General features: G+C 37.9%; 1 protein-coding gene across 2 annotated transcripts in view; it reads right to left on the minus strand.

Moving 5' to 3' along the window:
• The window catches only part of ar (androgen receptor), a 117,751-nt gene extending 94,411 nt beyond the window's left edge, over window positions 1-23,340 (minus strand). Inside the window, exon 1 of one of the 2 annotated variants that reach the window (XM_067438589.1) lies at window positions 23,232-23,340. Coding sequence is in view for 1 of the 2 variants with exons in the window: in XM_067438588.1 (XP_067294689.1) it covers window positions 15,203-16,620 (1,418 nt within the window). In the remaining variant the exon portion in view is untranslated. Of the gene's footprint in view, window positions 1-15,202; window positions 17,363-23,231 lie in introns of those variants that run through there. The other variant, XM_067438588.1, reaches the window with a different exon arrangement.
• Window positions 23,341-25,925: the final 2,585 nt, after the last annotated feature.

Below are 25,925 nucleotides of genomic sequence, written 5' to 3' on the forward strand. Positions count from 1 at the left end.
CCTTTGTTTAGATAAAAAAATCGTTCTCCTTCATTTGGTGAAGAACATATAGCGTTTTGAGCAGCATTGCACATCATGTCATGCTGTTGGCTATAAGCCACTGCTGTAGACGCATATTTCAGTATTAAGGTTAACGATTAATCGATTAATTGATTGTTAATTTAAAAGATGATCGATCATGGGAATTTGTGAAAATTGACATCCCTATTCTGATTATTTGTTGTTTGTTTTTGGTTCTTTTTTTAACTTAGTTTGTGTTGGCATTTTACCCTTTATCATGTCTACCCTTTAAAACTTCTTATGTGAGAGATTTGAAGTCATTTTGAATAATGTTAAAGAGAAGTTCAATCTGGATAGAGACAAGGGGCTAAGTAAGATGCCACGTGACATACATTGGCACACGCAGGTGAAGGTTGATTAATTAGACACTAGGTTAGCGGGTTTGTGCCACACCCTGTATTTTTGTTTGGCAGCTAGCGTAGGGAAGTTTAAAGCTTGGAACATACCCAGCAAGAACAAAGAAATTTGTTTGTTTTCTCGAGGTGTCAAGAACAAGGTTCATTCAGGCAGTACATTCCATACTTCACGAGAAGGTGGTGCTGAATTAGGTGCTGATCATCTTCACAAGAAAAGCAGTTGATCGGCACCTGCTTTTCTCGTGAAGTATGGAATGTACTGCCTGAACGAACTTTGTTCTTGCCACCTCGAGAAAACGAACAAATTTCTTTGTTCAAAATGACGTCATTTTGTTCTCGCAGCCCTGGGAGCAAGAACTTCTTTCTCTGTTCTTGCGGAGTATGTTTCAACCTTAAGGTGTCAGAGACGCTGAAGACTTTTTCTTTGCTTTCTTTTCTTAGTTTAGGATTAGTTTGAAACCATCTAGCAAGACTCTTTTGATGATATTATTTTCTTTTCTTTGGCACAATCCAGTTTTCCCTTGTTTCTCCCCAGATCATGTTTTTATGTATTTTTTTTTGTTTTTCTATATCTTTATTATGTGTTTATTCATTTGTGGTTAATTATTGTTTAAGAAGTTATATCTGTGGTCTCGTTTTCTAATCTCACACACAGTAGTCATTGCAGGCAGTATTCAGAGGGTTTAAAATGTCCCCTCCTCCAATTCCTAGATTGTTACCAGTCGAACGAGGGTACCCTCTAGTGGATGGAAAATTTGCATAGTGCAGCTTTAAAGAGGAAAGTCAACTGCGAAAGTAGGGTATACAAAAAAGAATGTAAAGTCAACTAACATTATGTGCTCATCCTACCTGGTTTTGTAAATGCAAAGCCGGTGTGTCTTATCTGCAACCAAGTTGCTGATGTTTGTAAAGAATATTGGGTGGGACGCTTTAGTTTCTAGTGAGTATTTGATTGAACAGAAAATCTGATAAGAAGCTGAAGTGCAGAGTGATGGCACCAAAATCCTTGATCCATATTTACAGAAGTGAGAGACTGCAAGCTTTAAATACGTATATCATCTCGATGCAAATATTTGTTGCTGTTCTGGAGCACGGCTAACATATTAAAAGCCTAAAAACAAAAAGTTGAATTTCATGAGAACTTTCAATGTGCAACTAAATTCAACTACAATGATTGACAGTGTCATAAACATAGAGCAGAAGGATAAAACAATGTAATCTTTTATGTCAAAATAGATTTTAGTCTATTAGTCCTTGCACCAACAAAGATTAATCTTAAATCTAGATTAAATCAAGGTTTATCTAATAAGTCTGTTAAACTAAACTTTAAACCATGTTTAAAAATAAGCAGGTATATATTTAAAAAATCATTTTGAACCTAGATTATATACATTTAAAATAGTTTAACTTTAATACTGTTGCCAATAACTTTAATCTCAGATTTAAATCTCAATTAGGGATTAATTTTAAATTTACATGTGAGGAGGTTTAAAAAAAAAAAAGAAGTGGCTCTATAAAAATAAAATATGATTGAACAGAGATAGAATCAGTGTCTCAATAGGTCTCAGAGGGGTGTTTATTACTAACAAAAAAAAGTGCATTGAGTCAGCAGCATGAGGGTGGCGGCCTAGCCGGCTAGCGAGTCCGGGATACAGATCCGTCATTCATCTCATTGCACCTCGGCGAAGAGAGTAGGCCCTAATATATTTAGCATTTAATGGCAGCTGTGATGATGAGGGGAGCACCAGTGATCATGGCCGGTCCTCGAGTTTCTCACGATATACACAGCGGTAGTCCGAAATCGCTCACTTGTTTTTATTCATTCCTTCAAGTGGTCTGAAGAATGGAATAGTGATTGAGGGTTTTTTCTTCAAATGGGCCTCAAATATACCCTCAAACAGGGCACTGGTGTCCAAAACCATAGTGGACGTTATTGAGTGAAATCATTCTATCCCACATTGCACCGCAATAACGAGTGTACAGCTGTCTTACACACGTCTGTCCAACTTCACACACTAGTTTTTTTCACTCCTTCAAGTGAACTATATTAGTGAAATAACATAGTAAATAGTGAATGAGAATTTAGGGAGCGATTTTTGGATTCAGGCTGCGGGATGTCTCTCGCGGGTCCTTTGTTCTAGACGTTCTACTACAAAAATGCTCAGGAAACTTTAGTTCAGAATAGTGTAAATGGAGGAGAAATTAATTGTAGCATTTAAAAATCTGTACAACCCATCTTTGTTGTCCTATAGGGACAACGAGCAACGCATTTCTGCCTGGAAGAGGGTAGCAGAGGTCGTTGGAGTACCTGGTAGTTGTTATGAGTTTGCAGAGCTTGTCCAATAAAATGCTAATTCAACAGATGAATCGTGATGGTAGCAGTACCAGTATGAATTTTAAAATTGAAGTTAGGTTGGTTTTGGGCAAATAATTAAAAAACAGAACATTCCCCGCTGGTTCAAAACCCCGGCCATAGCAGTAAACTTGAGGAACCACCGTCATTGTACAGATGAGGGGTAGCGGCGCAACAGCAAGCTACAGTCGTGTCACAAAAGTGGATCTGTACCATCATACCCACTCTACGCGTGGCTGATGCGAGGCGAACAAACGTGATGGATGGCACTGTCAAGAGCGGAGATGGTCACTCCGCCAATCATGACAGTTGTTTTGTCATAAGTTACGCTGCCACAATATACTCCGTTAACTGATACTATAAAAGTGTAACACAGTAGTTACGTTCCCTGGTTACTTTTATAATGATGTAACTCAGTTACTAATTTAGTTACTATATGTGAGAAGTAACTAGGAACTATAACTAATTACTTTTTTAAAGTAACATGACGGACACTGAGTTTCTATGTAATGTTTATGGATTTATTTGACCTTCATTTTATTACTATTTTTTCACTTGATCATTTCACAAACAATGTTTACTTGTAATTATTTTCATATAATTATTATCATCATAATGAACTACTTCTTTTAATACTTCTGTTTCCAAATAGTTCTGTAAATAAAACTATAAACTAACTCAAATAATTATTTGATAGTAAAATATGGTACTGTAATTGGTACAGAGATCAGTGAAATGTTGCTGGTATTACTGGAATTTTGGTATTGTGGTTGATTATGGTTTAATTTTTTTGTTTTTGTTTAAGTTAGTGTGTAATGTTGCTGTTTAAATAAATTGCTTTTTAAAGGGGGGGTGAAACACTCAGTTTCAGTCAATCTCATGTCAATCTTGAGTACCTATAGAGTAGTATTGCATCCTTCATATCTCCGAAAAGTCTTTAGTTTTATCATATTTATAAAAGAAATATGGGCTGTACCGAGTCTTTCCGGAAAAAACCGAGCGCCTGGAGGCGTATCGTGTGGGCGGAGCTAAAGAATGACGAGCGCGCAAAGCGGTGACGTCCTCAAGCGTGGAGAAACCCATCTCAGCTATCTCAGCTAATACAGATAATGATCCACAATCAAATCTGAGGCTGAAATAAATTGAACAGGAGAAACGGCAACATCAGGATGTCCATCTCTGTGGTATGTACTGTATTTAGGGGCCTTTGTGTGCAGTTTATGAGGACATGATTCGGTTTATGGACTATTGTATGTGACTAGACCTTAGAGGTAGCAAGCAAAACGGTTTTGCACGTCAGAGTCAGAATAGTGTAATGTTATACAGAACAACAATGGAGTAACCGTTAGCGCATTTGAATGACGAAGCACGCGATCGTATCGTTTACTGATGTTTACTCATGCGACGGTAGCCAATAGCAGAGACATTTGAAGTTGATTTACTCACCGGCATCTTCCAAAGCAGGACCGCTCTGTCAAAAACACACTTCTTTGGTATGATTTGGTGAAGTCCTGTGACAGCAGTGACCGTGGAAATCCACTTTGCGACGCGACTGAAGCGATGCCTTGAAGCTTCCCGTCATTTCTGCGTTCAAATCGGTTCAAATGCAGCGCTGCCTTCCCGGAATGCTGTGCTGAAGCCGCTCGACGTCACCCATAGGAATAAAGTGTAGCACGGCGCGCCACATAAGTGTTCACGGACGACTGGATCTGCAGCTGAGAGACTGTTTACAGCGTGCATTTCCTCTCTCTCCCTCTAGTGACGCGCACGCACCCTTCCGGGAGAAGAGCCTGTACAGCCCATACAAGGACCTTCCGCTCTATTTAACGTCAAATAGACCCATACTCGAAAAAAACTCGCCGAAACTTGTGAGAAACCGGAAGGAGTATTTTTAACACAGAAATACTCCATCAAACGTCCAACATTAGTTTTTGAAACTTTGTCTATGTTTAGGATGGGAATCCAAGTCTTTAAAGGTGTAAAAAGCTCAGTATGCATGAAACAGCATTTCACCCCCCCTTTAAGGACTACAACAAACAGCCGGCAGGGACTACAACAAGCTTCTTCACAGGTTAGTGACATCACTAACCCTAAAATGTCCACAAACCCCTCCCCCTGGAACACGCAACAAAGGCCATGTTAGGACAAGCAAAAGTTAGTAGTGTAAGAGTAAGAGTGTAATAATGTTGTTGCAATGCAGTCAAAACGCTGTAATTTTCACCCCGATTGCAGCCCCTCTTTGTTCGGCCTTCCTATGGAAGCTGGACAATGAACAGTGATGTTTATTTTTAAATCAGTTCCTGAACATTTTATAGTTCAATGCTGGATTTGCAAAAAAAGCTTTAACTTTAAGCTGTTGTTCATGGGCCACAACCTATAAGTATGTTTTATTATTTGTTGATGTATTTTCCATTAATAGTTTCTATCATTGTTTTTATGCTGTAGCAAGGACATAAATAAATGGAAGCTCTGTTTGGTTTCGGTAGCAAATCATAACTCATTGGACCAGCTAACCAATCTGAGATAATTGCGTATTTCTGAGGGAGGGGCTTTATAGAATCCGGAACTCATCAGACCATTTTTATGAGAAGGGACACTGTGGTGAAGAATAAGATCACAATCAAGCCTTCAAAAAATGTACCACCCCTTTAATCGTATGGGTAAGTCACTACCTACAATCTAAAAAGGATGGTTCTGAATCTGATCAAGCGATCACAACAAACTCTAACACAAAAAAGCAACAGAAAGACAGCGGTTATAAAGATCAAGACATCCGATGCTAACATTTCCACTCAGCTAAAGGTGTATACACCATTCGTGTCAGAAACATCTGAACAACTAGAATAAAAGCAAAATGTAGCCTTTGATATGTACACTCTAAAAAATAATTCAGTGGCTTAGTAAATATCACAGTAATAATTAACTTTATTAACTTAATAAAATCTCTCAATATCACTTACTTGATGGTTTTAGTTAAACATACCAAAATAATTGACTAAAAATCCAACAGTTAATTTTGTCTAAAATGTATAGTTATATTTAAGTTTTTTTCACTAAAATAATTTAGTATTCAAATAACCAATTCTTTATTTTAAATATACTTAATACATTTGTGAAATTTATTTCAAAATATTTGAGAATGGAGAATTAAACCGATCTGTTTCAAGAACCACAAATATTACTTAATTAAAATCAAGATTATTAATATTTAACACACACTGAGGAAATTGAGTAAATTAACTCGATTAAAACAATGCGCCCCTCCCCCACCCTCTGACGTGCCGACAGCTCGACGGTTGAGTGAGTGCGGATATTTGAATTCTCCTCAGTCACCAGAGCAGTTTCTTCTTCTCAGCGTCGCAGAATTGGGGCATTTCCTCTGAAATTCAGGTTTGTATTTTTTTTTTTATCTATATAATCATTACTGTGCTAAAAGGCATTTTATTTAATTCAAAACAACATACAGGGACAGTGTGAGTCACCTTAAGTTAACGTGTGGCGTTGGTCTTTGAAACGCCTGCTGTGTGGCTCAAAACACACAACTTTATTCGTAAAGATAATGAATATAATGAATTTGGACGATAAAATCTTATTAAAACTGGGCACTTTTTGTTTATTGTCAGGTTATGGAGTCTGGCGCCTCGCAGCATCTTTCAGCTAACGTTACAAATGAAACGCAGGACAGCGGTCTCAAGTTAAAAGTCCACCCGCAGACCGCTAACGTTAGTCCATCTCAGGCTCGAGAAACAGCGCTGATAAGGTGGAAATGGGATAACAGACCGGTTGATTACACTTGAATTACTTTTAAATGTTTAATTTTTACTTCTAAAATGTTTGTTACATGAGTTTAAATGTTGTAAAATAACTGTTATTCTTTACATGTCAAAACAGTAGCCTAATAACTGTTATATGCTGTAACGTTATTGCTGTACTCGTCGACAATAAAGCTCATGTCATGTATAAGTGTGTTTGTGTGGACTGTGGAGTATTTTACAAAGGTTTAGAGGAAATTAAAGTTATACTATACAAGTTAGTAATACTCATAAATAAAAACAGTTCATATTAGTCATAAATATTGGTTTTTAAAATGCTTTTTACCCATTTTTTTCTACTCAATTGAATTTGTTAATGTAACAAATGCAGTTACTCAGATTTACTTAATTTTTTTACTTACATTTACTCAGTTCTTATGGTGTCTATAATTGATTCCACTGCTTTAAAATTTACTCATTTTTTTTAGTGTAAAAATGTTTCACCAAAAAAATTGAGTAAATCATAGTATTAGTTTTTATTTATTTATTTATTTATTTATTTTAAATTTATTTTATTTATTTTGTTGTAACACTCTGGAAAAAATGTCGTCCACACTTGTCAAAATGCTCAAAAATACAATGGCGCTTGAATCACCATAAATTAGAAACAGTGTACATGGACTGCTGCATAGAAATATTTTTTTTCTCTTTTTCAACAACCCATTCTCATTCCCGATGCGTCAAAATCCGAAGCATGGTCAAGTGCCTTACGCGTCACAATGAAGATGCTAAAGGTGCCCCTAGGCGTCATTTTTCGACGCGCTGGGTGCTCCATTCATTACAATGAGAAACCTTTGGCGTCATACACATACGCACTGGGTATGGGAACATTATCGTCATGGTGAAATTTATGTTTTGATTTATTTATTGAAATTATTTATTGGTTTATAATTTTGCCATTATGACATGTTGGAGTGTGCTTCTCAATTAAATCAGCAAGCATAGTTTAATTTACATTTATTTTATTTACGCTATTTAGACACGTTTTAACATGTAACCCAACCCCACCCCATCCCTAAACCTACCCATTTGTGTGAACATGATATAAAACACAGGATCTAACATACAACTGCATCCACGATTTATTAAAAAAAGTTAAATAATTCAAGTTTTCTGAAGCCAAATGATTGATTTGTATTAAGAAAGACCCCAAAAGCGATCAGCATCTCCATCCGCCGAAGATCACGAACACATCAAATTTCAAATATTGTCGCCCGTTACGTCAGATTTCATAGTGAAATGTCATTGGCTCTCATATGTCTTGTGCGTCATTACGTCAGCATTGACTGTAAAATGTCATTGGCTCTCGTGTGTCTTGTGACCGATTGCGTCATGCTCAGGAGTCTTTTGAATTATTTGAATGAGATATGAATGAGTTCGTTCACGGGGCAGCGGGATCATCATTTCAGCGATTAAAACATCAAGATCAATTCTGTTCTTCACATGAAGACAACGTATAACTTCAGAAGACTTGGAATGCAACATGAGTTAATACTTTTATACTGTTTTGGTCAGGTTTTGCAATAAATACTTGTGACTGTACATTTATTTGCCTGTTATGTGTTTTATATTGTTAAGATGTGGGTAGGTTTAGGGTAGGAGTTGGGTTAGTTGCTCCAAAATATAAAAGTAGCCTTTAAATGTCTGCTTTTACAAACGCAAATAAATGGACTGCATTTATATAGCGCTTTTAACATACCCTATGGCCATCCAAAGTGCTTTACATCTTGCCTCACATTCACCCATTCACTCTCTCCTTCATACACTGACGGCGATGTCTGCCATGTAATGTGCCATCCAGCTCGTCGGGAGCAGTTGGGGTTAGGTGTCTTGGGTTAGGTGTATATAAATGCAGTCCATTTATTTACCTTTAGCGTCTTCATTGTGACGCGGAAGGCACTTGACCATGCTTCAAATTTTGACGCATTGGGAGTGAGAATGGGTTGTTTTCAATGTATCTGTATGCTTGTTCAATTGTGCTTGACTAAAATAACATTTTAGTTCAACAACAGGAAACATTCCAGACAGTCATCTTTAAGACAATTTGGTTTCTTAGACAACATCTGTATACAAATTATAATTGAATAATATGTGTTTTAATTTGAAAAGTCAAACATTCTGTAGGGTAATAAATAATAAAATAATAAATAAAAATGTTCTGCACATAGCAGTAGCTCTTATAAAAGCTAATACTAGCATAACATTGTAGTGATCATACTGCAATGCAATTGGTTAAAGATTTCTTAAACAGGAAATGGCAGCCATTTTACTCCCATATTGCGACTTCCAGGATACAAAAAAAAGAAAGAAGTTTGACTGGATTTTGAAAAGTGGTTTCTATGTGATCTTTCAGATTTATTATATTGTGATGACAGATAACAAAGATGTTTTACGTTAAGTCCCAGAACATATTCATGTAAATAAACAGGGTCTGTTTTCATTTCATATGTTGACTAAACCATGAAAAGTCTGGTTTTATTTGCTGTCTGACTTCCAGAACCCAAAACTCACTGTCTCTAGTCTGCTGAGCCTATTTATTGATGCGGGGCTGGGGAAACGGCTTGTTCAGATATCGCCAGGTTTGTGACGCAATGTTTATGAGCACTTATATTACTAATATAACTACGCAAATGTACATATTATCGTTCAGTATTCATTAACTTTGTGCGCAACTTTTCACCTTTGCATAGCTTTCCAAATTATCTCAATGTAGGGGATGTGACAGCAAATCAATAATATTGAGAGGAATTGCTTTTAAAAATGAGCATCATCACCGACTGTGTGATACAGTATGGCAAAAAGAACCTTCATCATTGATGTCACTTTACAGTATGGAAAAAAAGAAAAGTGCTTTTAAAAATGGCAAGGGCAAGTTCAAGCAGACAAAAGTGTGTAACACCTTCTGATCAAAGCATGGGTGCAGCAGCACTTTATATTAAACACTTCAAAGAAGGTCATAAGCATATGGTTTCATGTGGCAAGGTTGCCGTGTCATGTGCTTGTGCTGTTGAAGGCAGTGGCGGCTGGTGGCCCACTAAACACTGACTACTTTGTTCAGAATCGCATTATGGCAATGACAAGAGTTTACAAACCTACACATTACAACAGAACTCACTGCTTCTCTATACATCTCCAATTGCAGAGTGCACCGTGTGATTTTTAATATCATTGCTGTCAGTCATGAACTGTACATCACTGTTTAAATAACTTGGCGCTTGAGGGCCAAACCATATAAAGAAACTGGATTTCAAGATAGGGCAAAAACATTGGACTGAAAGCCTAACTCCCAGTTAACAAATAGAGGATTTTTCCACAACAAATAGCACACATTATCCTCTCACTGATTCCCACTGAATCACAGCATACAAGGTGGCAACCAAAACAAAATTGCGACCAATCTGTCATGATTTAATCATCCTTGTCATCACATGGCCATTAATTGTGAAAAATGTTTTAAATCTGAATGCACATGATTCCAGGCTTCAGCGGAGAGGAAGATCTGATTTTCTTTCTATAATAATAATAATAAGAACAACAACAACAACAACAACAACAACAACAATTTGTTACATGTATATACCTCTTGCAGCCATATTGAGCCATAACGTCCATCACACCAGCTATTTCTTACACAAAGCTTTTTTGTTTTTGTTTCATTTTAATTGTTTGACCGTCAAGGTTGGAGACTATATGAACTATCATTGCATAGGAAAGAGCTTTATAAAAATGTTCTTCTTGTTTTTCATAGAAATGATACCATGAAGGTTAATAGGTGACTTCCTTTCTTCTGTGGAAAAGAACAGAATGTTTAAGTCTAGACAAAACTGGAGCCCACTGATTTTCATTGTATGGACAAGTAAAACAGGTTTTAAAATACATTTGTGTTCCCATACAGATGAAAAAAGTAATAGAGATTTAAAACGACGAAGTTTGTAAATTATAGAATTATAGAAATACTTGACATTGTTGGGTGAACTATCCCTTTAAGCCATCATTTGTTCTGAGCACATAAGATTAGCTCAGCACAAAAGTCACACTTTAAATATGTCTTACAATTACCCCAAAAATTGTCATCTTCAAATTATGTATTTTTACATAAACATTTTACGTGTACTACAACCATTGGAACATGAAAAAACCTTTAGGTGAATTACAATATTTTTTTATAAAAAAATAATTGTGTACTGTACATGGGTCAGTGATGTGGCATGTCAATTCTGGTGTCTAAAGTATATCATAATATTAAAAATATAAACATTTTAAATAGACAACATTAAATAACTCGATTTCCCCTTCTTAATTACTCATGTGAGTATTTATTATAAATAATTAATCTTTATTGAGCTCAAAAGTCCCATTCCAGGTAATTGTCCCTGCTTAAAAATCTGAATACAAAAATGACAAATGAATAAAAGTATTTAAAATCTACTTGGGCATAATTGTTTTGATGCTTTCAATGATACCTACAAATATAGTGATAATTACCCTTATTTACATTCCTGGACAACAGACATCAATTACCATGCATTTTGTAACATAATATTGTATCAAAAAGAAGAACCATAAAGGAGCCCCAAAACAAAAATCAGTACAAGTGTCTCTTAAAATGCTGATATTTTGACCTTTTTAGTCACTGGTAAACTTTGTAGCAAATATAATGTGTCCTTTTGGGTAACACTTATAATGTATGTATTTTTAAAAAATCTATTTGATCTAAAATATTTCCTTAAAGTGATGAAGCCAAGTTGTAGTTTTCCACAGATCGTTTAGGTAGTGCCTGGTTATAAAGACATTTTTGTTTTGTCATTTCTGGATAAAAAAAATTAAAAACTTTATAAGCCAGGACATGTCATCCGTTATCCAGAATGACACATGTATAACAATCTAGTTTTTAATTAATATATCTAAACTTTTAGGCATAATTATTATTAAGGATGTGCAAGACTGCCAAATAGTTGATTAAACGATAGTGCAGAGTCGACTTGGAAAATACTGCAGTTTACAATTTATTGCACATTTAAAGTTTTGCTTTATATTTTTACCATGGCTATTTTTTTAATTACTAAAAAATGTGTAACATGTTAGTTACAACTAGAAATTGATATATTTATATAAAATGTATATATATATATATATATATATATATATATATATATATATACACACACACACACACTCTAATGCTGGGTAGTTTTAACCCTCAAATATGGACTAACCCAATTGGGTTGTTTTAACCCAGCGATTGGGTTGTTTTAATCATATGGTTGGGTTAAATATTTAAATATTTGCTTAAGACCACCTAATCGCTGGATTAAAACAACCCAATTTCTGGGTTAGTCCATATTTGACCCAAAATTGGGTTGTTTTTTGCCCAGAATTTTTTAGAGCATATATATATATATATATATATATATATATATATATATATATATATATATATATATATATATATATATATATTTGAAAAGTGTGTGTGTGTGTGTGTGTGTGTGTGTGTGTGTGTGTGTGTGTGTGTGTGTGTGTGTGTGTGTGTGTGTGTGTGTGTGTGTGTGTGTGTGTGTGTGTGTGTGTGTGTGTGTGTATATGAGAATGGTTTTATGGTACTTCTGAAAAAATATTGCAGAATGTCATTCCAGCGAACAATGACATTTAACAAATAACATTTAACCCACATCTATGTGTTAAATTACACAATTCTGTTTTAATTGAGTTAGGGATAAAACAAGTCTTATCTACTTTAGTGGAAACATAAATGTAAACATTAAAAAAAATTAAACAGTTTTTCAATTTGGTTCTGAATTTTGAGTAATCAGCAGCCAAAAATGAGCCCATATCTAAATGAAATCCCAAATTGATTATATTGTAATTAAAATGTAGTTTTCTGAGTGCTAATTGTTTGTTCAGCTCCAATTATGGATATAAGTACATTAGTAAATGCCAACAAACATGTAATTAATTTCAAAATGCATTACCGTCACTGAGGCCAGGAATTACATTTTCATGGGAAAAAAGATCTGATTCACCAAAACAAGTCTAATTACATTCTTAAAATGAGTTTTAAAAACATTGAAATGGAAATTTTCTAGTAACTGATCACGTCTAAAAAAAAAATGTTGGCCAAATGGAATTTCTGTTAATTAAATTGCATCAATTCACAAAAATTCAATTTGGCCAACTGAAAAATTTAGATGTGGTCAGTCACTAGAAATTTTCAACTGGAGACCTGAATTTTCTTTTTTACAGTGTAAATATGTACAATAAAATTCCATTTCTAACATTAACCAGATGTTTACAACTAAACATTTCAAGATCTATTAACTTTAATGCACTATGAACTAACATGAATGATCAAGGTATAATTGTTAATATGTATATTATTTACATTTATTTCAGTAAATTTTCAATTTTACTAAAAAATTTTAATTATATAAAACATATCAATGAATCTATAAAATAGTTAAAAAAGCTTAACTATATGTATATAAAGATTTGTAAATAATTTACATTGTAATTGGATCCATATTGTTCATTTCAGCATCTATCTAAATTCCAAACATACACAATTGCACATTTTGTACTTGAAATGTTACACATACTAATGAACGATAAGAACAGGCTGAAAAAAGAACACACTGACAACAGAGGGTTCTCAGAACTCTAGTGAAATGGGGCTACGGTGAACTCTTTTGGGTTCTTAGGCCACATGTGACGTTCTGCTCGAACGCTTTGTAAGGAACCTTTGCCTTATTTGTAATGCTGTTTCACCAGGACTGAATTTGACCCAGGTGTACTTCAGATTATTACATAACAGAGACACGCGTACACAAAAACTATTTCACAACAACCCCCCCCCCCCCCCCCCCCTCTCGCTCCCTGTTTTTTCCACTCATAGACACACAAATAAATAGAAACAATTATGCACCACTAACTCAACTATCTTCAGTGGCCATTCAAACTATTAGAGTTTGCCTTGTTTTGCACCGCCATCAAATCATCAAACTCACTGCTTATTAAAATGATCAATGATTTGAAATGAAAAATATCACCTTAAAATACAGTTTGTGGTCAAGCAGAACACCACAACCACCACAAACTATTAATACTGTAAATAAAAGTTTGAACAATTGCTACTCAAATGTGTCAAACTCCATTGTGGTATTCATAGACCACTTTTCCTGCTTAAATGTGGCTTCATGTTCTACGTTCAGAAGAGTTATTATGTGTGATATCGGGTCAAGACCAGTGCATAGTCTCTCACACTTTGTCTTGTTATTTGGGTCTGCGAGTGCCAGTTCTGTGTTCTGGCTGGTGTCTGAAACGTTTTTTTCCCTCACAAAGATCAAGTGCCGTTGCCTCCAATTCAAACCTCAAAGATTCAAAGGTTAAATACACAACTAAGTCCCAATTCCTGTCAGGAAATAAACAGACAAACTGCCTCCGATTTAAACATCTAGACCAATGCAGAGGCTGTTTCTAATTTTTCTCAGTACTCTGAGTTTAAGGTAGTTTCATGTTAGCCTCCTGCATATTTTCTTATCTATGTCCTGATTTTGTTCAAAAAAAGCGCTGCAGGTCTGACTTAAATCAGAGTTTTTTAGAACTAAACTGTCAGCTGTCTTATGCTTCTTATGATGAGCATGTTGTAAAACCAACATGTGTCGTTTCCATATAGTCCATTCAATGTGTGAATGACTCAGAAATAGAATATGACTACAGCGAAGTTCATTGATAGGCGATTTGGAGCTCTTGGCATTGTGTCTTTGCATTTGGACACAACCGTGTGGGGTTGCCTTGATGGCAGTATCTCTGGAACCCAGCAACCCTGTAAGGGAGGGGGCTGGCCTCTGTGTTAAAGACTCAGAGTCTTTATTACTGTGTACAGCTGTCTCTGTGTACTGGTTTACTTGGCTGCACACATAAAGTGAGGAACTTCAAGTAAATTAATTCTTCCTTCGGGAGTTATACATGTAATTACGAGCTAATAAAATGGTCCTGTGGCTAACTGATTCTGATCCATTAATAGCAATCTTATAAAGAACATTATTATACAGAATTGAAATGGCACAATAAACCAGAGGTCCGTATGACTACTACATGGGTTGAAGAAAATATTCAAAACAAAGACTTCTCTAAAGTATTTCACAAGATAATCTTTACTATTTAAATGAACACAATTCAACTGAAAATCTAAAGAGCATAATAATATAACAATTTATAAAAAAATTAATGAAATGTATCATATAATTTTATTAAGAAAATCTAGAATTTGGATGGGGTCCCTGCTGTATCTGAACAGATTGAAAACTTAATTATGCACTTTCAAACTGTCTATTCATCACGTGCATTATTTGTTTATATTTTCGGTTATGTAGGCTAGGCTATTCATTGATCAACTAAAAAAAAAAAAAAAAAAAAAAGGATATATATATGCTAAACAAACATTTCCACAAGTCAGACAAACTCCTAATTCTTTGATTGTCCTCCGTAGGGTTGCATAGAGCTGTACAAAAATATGCGCGAGTTATTTGTCAAACGCCATTTTAATACAATTTTGCAATGTATTAACTTTTTCAAGAAAGTTAATTGGTTGTACCAAAAGGGAGAAGAATAGCAGTCCTTACCTGCCATCCGTGAACGATGTTACATCCAGCCATTCGCCCATCTCGTTTTTTACGCAGGGCATGTTAGGGTATGGGGGACGGGTCAGCATCCCACCCGGGTACCACTGCTCGGGCGGAGGTCGCTCCCGCGGAACCAGAGGTCCGCTTCGGCCGTACTCGTAGGGATTAGAAATAAACGGCGTGTCGTGGGCAGTAGCGTAAGTGGTCCTCTGTTTTGGAGGCCCGTACTGGTCGTTACTGTCCTCGGCGTACCTATGCGGGTACGCCCATGTGTCATTCAGTTCACGGGGCATCATCTCTGCCTTGATTTTTACGTTATAGTGATTCGCGTAATCCTCCACGGGTCCCGCGAACACCCCGGACATCGGCGCGGGCTTCGCGAAGCTCTGGTTCGGTCCGCTTTCGAACTCCGGGTGAACGAAATTGGTCATGCCCGCGGGCAACAGTTGTTCGAACTGGCACGAAGCCGCTTGCGTCGCGTCCATATCCGATGCTGTCGTCCCTTCTGAACTCAGGTTGGCAATGTCCCCGGACAGGCTGGAGAACTCATGCACCTCCTGCACATCCGCGGTTAAGTGTGATCGAGACGCGTTGCTGCATTGTAAAGTCGTCACCTCACCTGCTAGATGCGCCAGGTCGCCACTTTTAAACAGTCCGAGCACTTTGTCCCTGCCTCGCAGCTCTAAGCCTCTGTCTCGTCCCGCGGCGATAGCGTACTCTCTGTTTTTCGCTCCTGCCTCCAGCTCGCTCACTGAGCAGTCGAGCAAAGGCATTCCTAACAAATACATTTCACTACTTCTTTCATTGGTATGGGGTGGTGGTAGCGGCGGGGCATGGTGCGGTCCCACCTCGCCTAGTTCGCTGGACTCCATAGCTAAGCCCAAAGATACAGACACAGCTTTGCACAACTCTCGCGCTGTCTCCGAAATGTTGCTGGTGCTGGTGCTGCTGCATGCGCGACTACTACTCGCCACACTTGCGTCACGGCCCGAGCCCAACTCTCGCTTGTAAACTTCAGCTGCACCGTAACCATTCCGTCCGCTCTCAGCACCCTGAAGGAACCCTGCGCGACTGCCGCGGCTTTCGGTGGCTTCTGCGCGGCCCGATCCGCTAGGTGACAGAGACGAGTCGTTTTTGCTTCCTGTTGAACTCTTGAGAAAATGAATACGGCTCGCCGCCGCCTGTATCACTGAACTCGTACTCTCGTACTCTTTTTCGGGGTAGCATATTATTCCTCTGCTGGGGGACAGCTTGCTTAAACGCATTTCCCTCGACGCGCTCTCCTGCAGGCAGCCGCACTTCTTGGAGCTAGAAATGTCCAAACTCTCGGGGTCACTCAATTTTGCAACGTGAACGGTTTGAAAGACGCTTTGGTAAGGTCCGTGAAAAACTGTGTCTGGGGACTCACAAGCCTCCATCAGCCCGCCCAGAACCTCAATAGTCTAGTAACAGAGCACAAGACAAGCTGTGAGAGTTTAAAGGGGACTCACCGCAACAAGTTCATCGACGAAATACTTGAAAAAGTTCGCGTCAGACAGACATGCAGGAGCTGCGCAGTGCGAGAGTGTGCAAGCAAAAATAATCAAATGAACGCTGGTGTAATCGCAGCCGGAGATAGGCGGCTCTTAACAAACGTCAACGAGAAAAGTTTTCCGAAAATGTACGCGAGCAACCTTTTGGGGCATCCGAAGTCAGATATGTAGTCTACGCGTGTTGTCCATAAATAAGCGGATGAAAGTGAGTCAAACCGGGGGTGGGAATTTTTCTCCGCTGCTCGAGTTGTTTTCCGTCTGCCTTGAGAACACACGATAAGAGTTAGCTTTGTCTGTTTTGAATGATCAATCGGAGCCGAAGTGGCGGTTGCTATAGTGCCCTGAGCGCATCATAACAGCCTACACTTTCCCTTTTTAATTAGCCTACAATGACGGCCGTTTCTCTCGCGTCAGGTAGGCTACTCTCCTGGGCACATTCGCAGGTAATGCGGGAAGAGCTTGCTGTGTCACGGTGTTTTGCCGGGGTAAGCAGTAATTTCGCGGAGACTTCGTTCGGGAAAGTCCTTGAGCGCTTTAGCTGTCAGGACTAAATAATACAGCCACAGGAAACGGCGCCGCGCCAGTTATATGGGTAAATAAGAGATCACTGCAAATAAGACTATGGGATCATTTTAACAAAGTATTAGCCCCCCAAATAAAACACTGATGATCCATAGGCTATCCTATAAGTAGCCTATCGTAGTTTTTTTTTTTTAAACTGAAAAGTAGGCTACAATAAAATCCACGAGCTCCACTGCTATGAGAAACTGCACATGTGCGCACTTTATAGGGGGTCTAGGCCTATTCTGTGGAAATGTTTCTCATGGGTTTTATTACTGCGCGCACACTACATCCACAATGGGACTGTTAAATCCACAAAATAAGCCACTCGAAGAGCTAAACTGGTTGTTGGCTCTTTTTTTTAAGGGAGATGGCAATATTTAACTTGGCTGCAATAAATGTTCCTGTCTGGACATTTAATATCACATAAATTATGTGACAATTATGTAAATTATATATGAAAGATTTTATGTGTGTAATTGAATAAACAATTTTATAAAATTAGGCTACAGAATTTAAACGAATGTAGGCCTATGTTTTGTAAACACTTTAAACATCAGTGAGAATGAATTTTTCAGTTGAGATGGGAATTTGGAAAAAAAAGGGGGGAAATGTGACCAACTCGACAATAAAAGGAAATGAGAAAGATCCAGAATCTGTTGGATAAATAAACTCTGCATAAATAAGACCATGAAATAGCCATCTATTTTGCCTGGACTGTTGTTGTTTTGATAAAGGCTATATACATCACTCTAACGTTTTCATTTAAGCACAGTGCCTGGTTGCATAAGATACCTTAAGTGAAATTTTCACTTAAGATTACCCCCTTAAACTTAAGAGTGTTGCAGAAAATAAACTTAACGTGCTGTGCTTTATGCAACCGGGCACAGGAGATGAGAGAACATCAAGAAAATAATTATATATTATTGAAAGGCAATGCAACAGGCCACCTGAGGTACCTTTTCATTCACATCCAGCCAGGAGGACTGGTTTGATCAAAAGGCCATTATTATGAGTACTACTACAACTATTAGTATTATTATACAACAGCTTATTTGACTGTAAAGGCAAGGACATTTCTTACTATTCATTTTATTTACTGTAGCTTACTTGGCCTTTATTATTTTCTTTTCCAAGATGCTCAGGGTATAATAATTGTCCTCAGTGTAATTAGGCTATAATTCCTGTTGTCAGCCATCTCAAAACTAATCATATTGCTGGTTGATTTTAATGAGGAATGCTGCAGTGAAGTGTTTGAGGTTATTAAGAATGATTGGCTTATTCAGAATGAACTGGTTAGGGTCTGTGGGAGGAGCTGAGACTGGATGGAAATTGAGAGGGCTGTTCGGTTTTGTTTTGACCGAAGATTGCTGAGATGGAGGGAAAGTGCTCAGTTGTGTTGTTTATCAGTTGAGGCTGAGCTGGAATTGTTTATCTGAGCTGGTATTTGCTTTTATTTGTTTATCTTATCATCACATTTTTTATTTATCATTAGGAATTGCCATCATACCAGTCCCTCGCTTCTTTTTGCTCTATCACATCCGCTCAAGCATGTGTGCGCATGTGTGTACCTGTTGCTTAGTAACTAAAATTCCACATATACTCAGAGCATTACAGCAAAGTACATCCCATTTACTTTGATTTAAAAAAAAATGTTTTTCTTTATTTATCTGAAATAGTTGTAAAGGTTATGGAGACCTGCTAATTTTATGGTAAGGGAATATTCCAGATTCGGTACAAGTCATACACAAATCGCCAGCGCACGTGGCAGGGGATGACTACCACAAAAAAATGTCAACTGGTCCCTCCTGTTTTTGTCTTTTCAAAATTCTAATTCACAGTGAGTCACCGGTGAAATAGGCCATCAATAAAAGGTAATAAATACACAAACAATATGCTTGATTATTGTTTGGCTGGGGGGGGGGGAGGGTCTATTTTGTCCTCTGTGATATAAGTACATTGAAACTCCTTGTCATAGTCACCAGCTCACTCAGTCACCTGTCAGATCAGATCTGCTCTACATTTCCCAGCATCCTTCTTGCTCACCACCTCACATCATCACCGTTCAATGATGTGTTCAAGTCCTCCTGGGATGTTCATATTTACGTGTTTACGACATCATGTGCGTTCAAGTCTCTTTGGTCGGAGCAAGGTGGCGGTGTACTTTCTTTTAATGTATTTTACGAAAATACAGCAAGGTTTGTTAACTCTGCTTATAGAAAATGAAGAACAAAGATTCCGCATCAGATGACTTTTAATCTTTTTTGACTTTTAAAAGTTTTTAATTAACTTATGAAGCCACTGTAAACAGTATTGTTATATATTAGGCTACTTGTTATATTACAATGCTAGCTTACTTTGTTGTAAATGACAAAGCCTGACAGTGTCATTGCTAAATACCCGTTATATTCAATTACAGATGTTGCATCCATTGATTCCGCCATTTTTCTCACTGACACGCCCCCAACTCGTACAGATTGGGGCTTAAAGAAAATCCTATTTCACTTCCTACTGGTATCCTAACTTCCTACTGGTATATATTTATGACTTTGTGGTGGCGTAAATGTGCATTCAGCTCATAAATACAATTTTTACCACATGACTTTAAAGCACCACAAGTCCTCCTGGGATGTTCGTATTTACGAGGTGAGAAATCATATTTACGACATCTTGTGCATTCAAGCTTCTTTGGTCGGAGCAAGATGGCGGTGTACCTTCTTTTAATGAATTTTCATGAAAATACAGTTAACCCTGCTTATAGAAAATGAAGAACAAGGACTGCACATCAAGTGAGTTTAATCTTTTATGTTTTTAATAAACCTATGAAGCCATTGTACACTGTATCATTATACATTAGGCTAATTGCTATATTACTATGCTAGCTTACTTTCTTGTAAATAACAAAGCCTGATAGTGTCACTGCTAAATACTCAACTACAGATGTTGCAGCCATTTATTCCACCTCACTAACACGCCCCCAACTCGTAAAGATCGGGGCTTAAAGAAAATCCAGAACTTCCCACATGACATTTATGACTTTGTGGTGGTGTTCGTTCAAGTTTTAAATACGATTTTTACGACATGACTTGAACCCACCATCATTCATCCATCACTAGCTGTGTCTCATTTAATTTAATTTTGAAGGCTGCATCCTCCAGAGGACACATCCTGTGAAGTATGCAGTATACGGAGTGTCCTCAATCCGAATTAAACGAGACGTCCTTCGTAGGACACACAGGCAGGAAGTCTCACATTGCTATGCTAACACATTCAGCCTTGTTACGCTCTCATGCCAGTTATATGAATGAAAATTATTTATAACTTGAAAATGACTATGAAATGTTTGCCTTGACATCAGTGTACTGATCTAAACGTTTTAAAAACACTAAACATTTGTAATCCTGTTTACCACAACTATCTGTTTGAGGTAATAGAGCTTAAAAAACAAAAACAAGCTTGAAACAACTTAATCACCTCATCAGCGCTTACATGTATATAAGGCGGCGGTTCCGTTTTTCATATAATATAAAAAAAATGATGACAGTTGATAACGGTGACGCAAAGAATTATGGGTTATCTGCAGCAGCAAAGGATACTTCTCATGCAAAGTTTGCATTTGGAGTAGTGTTTCGGCATCCGGGTTGCCAGATCTACTCTAGTTACCACAGCTGCAGCTACAAATGTTCCTGCTGGATCCTGCAGCCTATCTGGCACCCTCGAGTCAGGGGGGAGTGGGAGAGGGGATACACTGCTCTACAGTCATTTGAAAGTGATTGCAGTACCAGTTTTGGCCACAATCTTACATACACTTCCTTTAAATAGAGCACTATTTGAGGGGACAGCCATTTGTAGGGGTGTCCGAAACCATAGTGGATGTTATTTAGGGTGCGTTCACACTTGTAGTTCGGTTCGTTTGGTTAGTTTGGTCCGGACCAAAAAACAAAAACAAACATAATAGTCCTGGTCCGCTTAGCGTTCACACGAGCATTTTTAACAGCGAACCTAAAGTTACCGAACCAAAGGCACAGGGAGACGCTCACAACCTGATTGGTCGGTTTATATGACGTATGAGCTCGTTTACCGAACATGCAAAACAATGCTGTGTGCGGATTAAACGCGTGGGCATTTTATGCGTGTACATATGGCATTATTTTTTACCAGAGAACTCACGAAGAGCTCATGAAATGTTCACAACATTCAAAACAACGCTGTGTGCTGGATTAAACGCGATCATTTTATGCGTGTAACACATATGGCATTATTTTTTACCAGAGAACTCATGAAGAGCTCATGAAATGTTCAAAACAACGCCGTGTGCTGGATTAAACGCGATCATTTTATGCGTGTACATGTGGCATTATTTTTACCCGCTGAGAACTCATGAAGAGCTCATAAAATGTTCAAAACATTCAAAACAGCAGCAGGATTTCCTCCGTTGTGCAGAAAAGAGACGGCCGTTCTGTCGTCTGTACCTGCTAATAATGGGCAACACAGGAACTTTGATGAGAAGAGCCAGGTATGCTTTTTGTGTGTTTTTTCTAGCATTTTCGAAACATGCTCGTCAGACCAAATATTGATGAGGCTCTTGCTCGTTGCTCTACGTTTGCCCTCTAACGTTAAAGTTACTCATTTTGGATAACGTACACTGATCTTTCCGCGTCGTCAAATCAGCTGCATTATGCGTGGCATCTTGTGACATTATACGTCCGGTTTTTGGTCCGTTTACATGTCTTTGGTCCGTGTTGCGTTCATATATCAATCGAACCGCACCAGAGTTCGTTTGGAAGCGGACCGAGACCCATCTTTTTAGCGGTCTCGGTCCGCTTGTTTGGTGCGCACCAGAGTTCGGGTGGCAGCGTTCACATATGTTCAAATGAACCGCACTAACCGAGCAACCGCACCAGGGTTCGTTTTAATCGAACCAAACATGACAAGTGTGAACGCACCCTTAGTGTACTCATTCTATCCCACATTGCACTGCAATATCGAGTATAAAGCCGATGTACAAACGAATTTTGTGTCTGAATTTGGTCATTGTGGTAATGAAAATCCTACCAATACTGTTATTCAAGAATGTTGGGGATATAATTATTTGCAAATTAATGGCTTTGGATGGGTAACAAAGGCTAAATCAGAGGAATATAGATTAGAGAACATTTGTTTTAACTACCCTAAAGATTAGAAATATTCCTATTTGGTTGTTTCGAAACACTGAAAGAGAGTGAGAATTGGCACACTGCCACTGCTGCTCCCAAAGATGTATTAAAATGAACGTTTTACCCAAAGGGTCTTCACCAGGCCTTTGTCAGTGAGAAAGGACACTTGACAAATCAGTACATAAGAAGTGTAACAGTTAATTAGATATCTATACAGATGGGTCAAAAGATGAAGGATAGGTACTGTAAAATATGAACAATAATGGAAGGACATATTACAGTATACAGAAATCTATCAATGCACAGGGTGTAATTAGAAGGAACAGAAAGGATGAGTTAGTTTCAGACTGTGGTTTGACCACACAGGGTTAAATAAAACATTGTTTCTGTTAGGTAAGAGTCAGTGAAATGAATGTTTGGAATGTAATATCATAGAAAGTGCGGAACACATACTGTTACATTGTAGGAAATATAGGGAACAAAGGAAAAAACTACATTAAAAGATAAGTCAGCCAGGAAGAACATGGAACCTTGACGGTATATTGGGAACAACAGAAGAAAGGGTAGAGGACACAAAGAAAGCTGTTGTGGAATACATATAGGGGTGCATTATAGTTTTACAAAATATATTATTATGTAAAGTAATTTACTAAGAAGAAGAAGAAGAACCTCCTGGTCTGGTTTGTTGCTAATCCAAGCTACAGACGCCGACCGATATACTCACCAGCATATATAACCTTCCTATTGAGACACACCTGAGAACCTGCCTGTATGACTCACCTACAGTGAGTGCCTGTTTATCCAGATCTATCTTCTGTCTGCCGTCTTCTGATCCCCATCGTCATCGCTTTGGAATCCCCGTGCAGCAGCCTGCTTCACAAGTCACCATCTGCAAGAGATACCACAGTCACAACCAAATAAGCCTTTAGTGACATTTCATCGGCATATCTCTCTTACCTGCTGAATCCCTGCTCTGCTTCCTTTCCATGCGCAATAAAGACTTGTTATTTGTGATTACCTTGTCTGTCCTCTTCAGTGCATGTGACACTTAGGTCAGAGTACATTTTGCATTACAAAATAATGGACAGACAGTAAAGAACGACTTATGAGCGAGTATGAGTGCCCGTAAAGTTTTTTTGAGGTTGCTGCTGTTCCTTCATCCTCAAGGACCAACACTTATCTGTAAATATTCTGATAAATTAGAGAGAGTCTCTCTCTTTCTTCATTTCACCAGACACCTATAAGTAAATTGGCCAGATGATTCTAGAGCATTTTTCATCTTATTGATTATCCAGAACATTTTAGAAAATAATCTTAAAATGAAGTTTCTGCTCTAAAAATGTATGTTTTGTCAAAATGGCAATTTGATGAATTTCACAGCTAGTGGTCGACAAAACATAAAACTTTTAAATGATTGTGAGTAGCTATTTGCGTTATCTGTCCTCCTAAAAGAGAACCAGACTGCACACAAACACTCTTAAAAATACATCTTTATTGGGATCCATGAAGAACCTTAAACATCCATGTTGCCCTATAAAGGCAAAAGGCTGTAACTTAATTGTTTGTCAAATTATTGGGACATTCAACGCCTCCTTTATCATGTGGAGAAGTATCTTAACAGTAACTTCCAAAAGCACAATAAAAACCAAGGCAAAACACCGTAACACCAGTTACTGCTCTTTTGCCTTTGTTTTAAAACGCTCAAACTGAGTTAGGAAGTAATTTTTCTCAGTCCACAGTCTAGCGAGTTAAGGATTGTTGCCTTTGTAGGTCAGTATAGAACCTTTCCATTGCACAAAATTATTTTCATAGTTTAGCTCATTAAAAAGTTCTTCGCCCTTTAACTAACAAAACAACAACAACAACAACAACAACAACAACACAATAAGATGGTTCTTTTAAGAGCTGTTGACTGAAAAATGGCAACAATGCGAAAACCCCTGTTTTGGAATCTTTATTTTTAAGAGTGTATTTACATATGCACATTTACAACTGAGGAGAACATTTACAACACAAGTTCACACTTGCAAATAATCAAGCAAAGAGTATGCATATTTGGCTTGTTGTCCAAGGGGAGGGCTCCAAACTTGGAACTTGGTCCAAACCCAGATTATCCCCCTCCCCCTGGCTGGGATGGTAACCAGCTGAGAGTGAAAAGTCAGGGAGGGATGGAGGGATGCAGAAAAACTAGAGGAACACAATATATATATGGACTGAGTATATATACATACACACACACACACACACACACACACACACACACACACACACTCATAGTAGGCCTCCTCTCGTGCTGATTGAAAAGATCATTTGAATATAAAATGAGTGTGCCAGAGAAAAAAGTCAAAAAGTAACGTTTCTCAAGGCTAAAACCTGTAGTCAAATTCTCAATTTTCTAATTTACGGTTACAAAAAGACAGAACAAAGGGGAGGGTTTGATATTTTTCCCATCTATGGCTCTGTGTCTAAGAACTGCATGTTTAAGACTTTTTAACCGAGAAAGGAGTAAAGAACAAAAGACACATGATACACAACCACCTTTAGGTCTATAACCTCTCTCCCTTAATCTGTCCATAATGTCAAGCTTTCATTTATAAGCAAACACATTCCAATCCAATCACAGAGAGAGAGAGAGAGAGAGAGAGAGAGAGAGAGAGAGAGAGAGAGAGAGAGAGAGAGAGAGAGAGAGAGAGAGAGAGAGAGAGAGAGAGAGAGAGAGAGAGAGAGAGAGAGAGAGAGAGAGAGAGAGAGAGAGAGAGAGAGAGAGAGAGAGAGAGAATTAAGCAGGCAGAGAGACAAATGGACAAATGGAGACCCTAAAAAGCTGCATAAAGTACATTATTCTCTGTGGTGTCAATACCATGCCAACAACTGAGGATTAACATCTGTCAGTGAGATGTGGTCTGCACTAATCAAAGAGGGTGTTTCCTAACATGCATCCCGTGTGTGAGAGCATGCATACAAAGTTAAAAAATATTTATATATGATATGATTATATCATATCACTCATCCCTTTCTAAAGTCAGCAGATATTCTCTAAATTTCTCCTGTGTGCCAGAGTAAGATCCCTACAGCCTCTCTGGTTTTGAATCATGTGCGTTTGGGAGAGCTGTCAGGGCGGGTGAGGTAAGGGACCGTTTATGTTCTGGCTCCTCTGTGGTCATTGGAAGTTATTGGCATAAGCTCTGCCCACACTTTCATGTCATGCCATTTGTTGTGCTTAGTTGGAGTACAACAACTCCTCTGAGTAAGTTTCCTCACAAAAGCAGCGATACACCCACAAAAAAATTTTTTGTACATCTTTTCGGCTTGCACAAACTGTTTTGAATCATTAAACCATTGCAGCGAAAGCAAAAATTCCCACACTCTAGTAATTTTATCGTGGAGTTTTATGGTCATCAAGTTTTTTTTCTCTTTCTGTTGATCTCATTCTATTAAAATGTATGATGTGTTGGCCACAAGTGTTCTTTTTTG

Source organism: Pseudorasbora parva, chromosome 3 (assembly GCF_024679245.1).
Source record: "Pseudorasbora parva isolate DD20220531a chromosome 3, ASM2467924v1, whole genome shotgun sequence".
Classification (NCBI taxonomy): Eukaryota; Metazoa; Chordata; class Actinopteri; order Cypriniformes; family Gobionidae; genus Pseudorasbora; species Pseudorasbora parva.